The 5,010-nt window shown below is 45.4% G+C and overlaps 1 protein-coding gene across 1 annotated transcript; it reads right to left on the bottom strand.

The window, feature by feature from the left end:
• Positions 1-400: 400 nt before the first annotated feature.
• On the bottom strand, positions 401-4,567 carry LOC307264374 (trophoblast glycoprotein-like). The gene is made up of 2 exons (XM_080045783.1): positions 4,148-4,567; positions 401-3,342 (listed from the first exon to the last, which is right to left on the bottom strand). The coding sequence occupies exons 1-2, from the start codon at positions 4,405-4,407 to the stop codon at positions 2,493-2,495; spliced, it is 1,110 nt and encodes a 369-aa protein (XP_079901909.1). The 5' UTR covers positions 4,408-4,567; the 3' UTR covers positions 401-2,492.
• Positions 4,568-5,010: the final 443 nt, after the last annotated feature.

Consider the following 5,010-nt stretch of genomic DNA (forward strand, 5'->3'; position numbering starts at 1 on the left):
CTCATCTTTGTCATCGTGAGTGAATCCTATTACGTGGCGGCATAATGGCTGTCTGTGAAAACTGAAACAGAGTGAGTATCACAAGGCATCTTCTTTTCTATTTTTTGTCTCCGGTCGCTGGAAAACAAAGCTCACTTCAGGCGTCTGGGCCAACCCGAGCTGCCCCTTTGTGTACGGCGTTACGAGGCCTCAATTGTTTTCTCGTCTGCGAGTAAATGCCCCGGCTTATAATGTGGTTCTTCTGAAACAATACCCGAAGCATTATCAATGCATTCATTTCCGACGTTTCACAACACACACACACACACACACACACACAAGATCACATTTGGACAAAATGAGTGTGCAGACCCTTGTGACTTTCTTAAGCTTTATTCGTTGTTGTCATCACACATGCAGTTAGGATCCACGTTATAAACACTTCTGGAACGCTATCAGAGGAGTTTCTGGAGAACATCTAAATAGGGTTGAAGATTAAAGAAGATGCTACTTTGGCTTAAAACAACTGACTCAATTCACTCCAGGCCTCGTCCCTGGAGTCCCTCCCTCCATTCCAAATACACAGATAGCTAGCAATTTGGGCAATAAACACCCTGAGAAACGGCAGCTTGCCACCCCCGCCCTCTCTTCCCTATAAGTCATGTGTTTGTCTGACTTTGCAGCATCAAAAGGCCAAAGAGAGATTTGCTTTTGTCATGTAGCCATTTAGAAAAAACAGGGACTAATCGTGTGCCATTTGAGAAAGGAGGACTATCCCTGCGTTCCAATACCCATTCTTCCATACTATTTAGTATGCCAGAAAAAGATTTAGGATGTCCCCATACATGCAAGTCAATTACAGTATGCTGAAAATACATAAATGCCCCACTAACTCCAATAGCATGTTGGAGTATTTGTCTTAATTAGTGACATTTCTTACCATAATGAAAAAAACTTCATTATCTGATTTTTTTCTCTCCTGTGGCCATTAATCTCTTCTGTACTTTAGTATGTAGTGTAGTAGAAAGAAATAGTATGTAATTTGCAACGCAGGGTTAGTTGTTGTTTTTCTGGGGGAGGAGGGTTCATGCATGTTACACAATTGCTTCAATTCAAACATGCATATACAAATGTAAGGCTTGGGATTGGACTAAGGATAAATGTACTGACACCTCTGGATTTCAGTTCAGAAAAGACATATTCTTCTTTCCTTTTCATGATGCTCACCCCCTCAACTGGTTGGGGGGGGGGGGGGGGCAAACTGCTGAATGAAACAATGCGGCTGGTGTTTCAGAATCATCTGTATCTTATCATTGGGATGGGGGGGGGGGGGGGGTGGGGGAGAGAGAGAGAGAAAAAATCCCTCTAAATAGAAAAACGTGGAGAGCCAGACTTTTTTTCATTTTTTTTCTTCAAAGAGCCTCCAGAGCGGCTGTTGTCTTTGAGCAAGGGAGGGAGATTGCTTTCAGCGGCCCTCGGCCCCGGGAACTGCTTCTCATCATTTTGACAATAAAAACTCAAGGAGTTGAAACAAAGCAACGTTTCATGAAGAAGAAGAAAAAAAATGATGGGGCAAGGAGATTTCCGCTGGTCTGCGACTAGTTGTCCCCCCCCCCCCCAAACCCCCACTCTTCCAATCCCCAACAGCCAAAGAGGAGCATAGTATACTGTTTAAGGAGAGCTCTCTTTGGAGGCCTAATTCCTCCCTGGCACCCTGGGGGCTAAGGACAGAGGGACCAAAGGGCTTGAAGTGGTTCAAAGATGAATGAGTTGAGTGTGTGCTTTCAACTTTCCCAGAGGTTTGTTTTGGTAGTGTCGTTGGCTTTTTTTATTGCAGCAGTTCTGTCGCTTTTTTTTTCTAACCACGCCAAATGGGGAAGACTAGATCCGACACAGCATGATGGATGGAGTTTTTAAGGACACAATACCCAGCTGACTTGAGGCACTTGCTGTGTTGCTTTTGTGTGGACATCAATGAGCAGGCAAGAATATACAGAAATGTCCAACAATGAAATACCCTTTACGACGTTAATGTCCATTTGACTCACGAGAACAATCCAATCTGAGATATTCTGCTTTCAAAGAGCATTAGACGTCTCATGAGAAAAGATGGGCAGTGCATGCTTTAAAGGTGGAGTCAGCCATTCTGGAGAACCCTTGTCGTCAAAATCACTTTTTGTCAAAATATGTGTGTTCTCTGTTTATACACAGCCTCTGTAAAGGGGAATGTTGCTATTACTTCTATGGGCCCCTTTTTTACACAGCCTTTGTTTACATGCCCGTTTACCAGCCCTTGGCTGTCTAATCTGTGCAAAATCTTTTGACAACAATCTTATCTCCAGAATCATTGACTTCACCTTTAATGAAGAAGGCAGAACGATTATTAACTATAATGTATGTATATATTTACAGAGAAATCTGTACACTTTTTACATTTTGCTACTGATAAATGCATTTAGAAAAAGAGTCTCTAGAAAAGCACAATCAGGGGGTGGGGGGCAATTGTCCCCTCCTTAAATGTCAATGCTGGTGGAGACCTGTGACAGCCTGGGCCCAGAGTCGATCTCAAAGCGGTAGTGGTAGCCCTCCCACACCTCTCTGCAGGCGTCCTGCAAGTCGTAGACACGCTTCTTGATGCCCTTGCGGTTCAGATAGAGTACGAACAAGAAGATGAGGCCCACAAAGCCCAGGACTATGCCCAAGAACACGTAAGAGGTCTGCAGAGCCAGCTCAGCGCTAGCACTCCTCTGGTGACAGCCCAGAGTCAAAGTGCCCACCGCCAGCAAGGACGTGTTCCTCATGCTGACCGGGAAGGCGCACACCAGGCCCCCCGCGTCTCTGATGCGTCCCTGCGATCTGTTGAGCCATAGGGCGAAAGGTTCGATTCCACACTTGCACATATACGGGTTTTCCCCCAGAAGAAGGGAAGCGTCGGCCAAGGAGTCCAGCTCCTGAAGGCCCTCCTCGGGGACTGTTTTAAGGGCGTTGAGGGTCAGGTCCAGCTCTTCCAGCTGCTCCAGACCGGAGAAGGTAGAGTTGTGGATGGCCACCAGGGAGTTGTTGGAGAGCTGCAGGCGTTGCAGGCCAGTCAGGTGGGAGAAGATGCGTGATGGTAGGTAGATGAGGCCGTTGTGGGACAGGTCCAGTCTCCTCAGGCTGTCCAGGGAGCTCCAGCGCAGAGACGTGGCCAGGTCCATGACAGAGGAGTGGTTGTAGAGGGCTCGGCTCAGGTTGAGCTCCCGTAGAGAGTGGTTCTGCATGGTGAAGGCCTCTGGGTGGATGACAGCCAGCTGGTTGTTGCTCAGGTCCAGAGAGCGCAGGCTGCGCAGGCCGGCAAAGGTCTGGGACTCCACCTCAGAGATCCTGCATTGGAGGAGATCTGTTAGATAATATCACTTTAAAAAATGACACACATGAGCATCGTGTGCAAAGACAAAAACAGTCTGATTTGTTTAAGATCTAAATTGAATGTGTTATTATGAAATATGTTATGAGGGAAATTAGGAGCACCTGATGACTTAAAAAAAAGTATTCTGCATGTCACATGTTATGTTGGTATCAGTGATGGACAAAGTAGCCTACTCAGAGATCCTTTACTTAAGTAAAACTACAAATACCAAACTTTAATAATACTCTGGTACAAGTAAAAGTCCTGCATTGAAAATTTAAAAAAAGTAAAAGTATTTATGTATAATCCAAAAAAAATTATCAAGTATTCAAAGTAAAAGTACTGAATGCAAATGAGAAAATTCATTTTGGCATATTTCCATTAAAAAAGACTACAATCAAAAAGAAAAATGTTTTGTCAATCAACTTGTTCATTCATCGGCTAATGATCTGTCATATTCTCTTGTAGGCCTATATAGGCTACTGTTGGGTACAATAGTGTGTAAAATCTTTGTGTGTTTCTTGTGCAACACTTCTTAATAGCTAAAGTAACAAGCAGGCTAACTCAAGTTATCAGATAGGCTAAATATAGTGGAGTAAAGAATGTTTCACTTTGAATTGTAGTGGAGTAGAATTTTTAAAGTAGCACGAAAAGAAAAGATTCAAAACAGTGCCTCAAAACGTAGTTTAAAATAGACTACAGTCGGCAACTTCAGTAAATAGCCTAATTAGTTACACCTCTGGTTAGCATCCCGTTCTGGAGTCAGGACAGGAGTCTTACCTGTTGTTGCTCAGAGAGAGGTTGGTCACATTCTCCAGTCCTTTGAAAGACTCCGGGCCGATGCGACTGATCTGATTCCCAGTGATGAACAGATTCCTGGTGTAACCCGGGATCCCGGTGGGGACGCTCCGCAGGTCTCTGGAGACGCACTTCACGGTGAGAGCCGGCTCCGAGCACTCACAGCGCGGCGGGCACGGAGCGTAGACGGACCGGAGCAGCAGCGTGCACAAAACAATAATATACTTTGCCAAATCCAGCATTTTGAAAAAGACAAAGTGTGATGTTCGAGAGCGGGAACCAAAAAACAAACAAACAAACGCACACACACATAAATATATAAAAAAATTGGAAAAAACCGAAACGATCAGCTCCTCCGAGACATCATCATTATCATGTGTTGTGTGTCCCGGCCGGGGAATGCAATGCTTCTCAACTTTGCATCTGTGCAGAAAGTGTGGCAGGGAGGCGGGCGCTGATTTCCATGAGAAGCAAACTGGGGGTCGCGTCGATCGGAGGGGGCGTTTGATCCTTTAGCCGTGGCCAAGCGGCGGGGCGTCGCCTGTTTCTGCTGCAACAATGAAAGTTAAAAGGACCATCGGCAGGCAAGACGATCTGCTGCGGGGAGGGGCTTCACTCCTGTCCCGATCCACCACATCCTCCTCTCTGCAGCCTCCAGTAGTAGACTGTATATATGGGCTCAAGGGATGGATGAGAAAGAGAAAGTGGCTGGGATATCTCTCTCTCTCTCTCTCTCTCTCTCTCTCTCTCTCTCTCTCTCTCTCTCTCTCTCTCTCTCTCTCTCAACTCAATTTCAATCTAACAAGCTGTATTGGCGTGAATGTAATTAAACAATAGCGCCAAAG

This window comes from Ammodytes marinus (genome assembly GCF_949987685.1).
Source record: "Ammodytes marinus genome assembly, chromosome: 17".
Taxonomy (NCBI): Eukaryota; Metazoa; Chordata; class Actinopteri; order Uranoscopiformes; family Ammodytidae; genus Ammodytes; species Ammodytes marinus.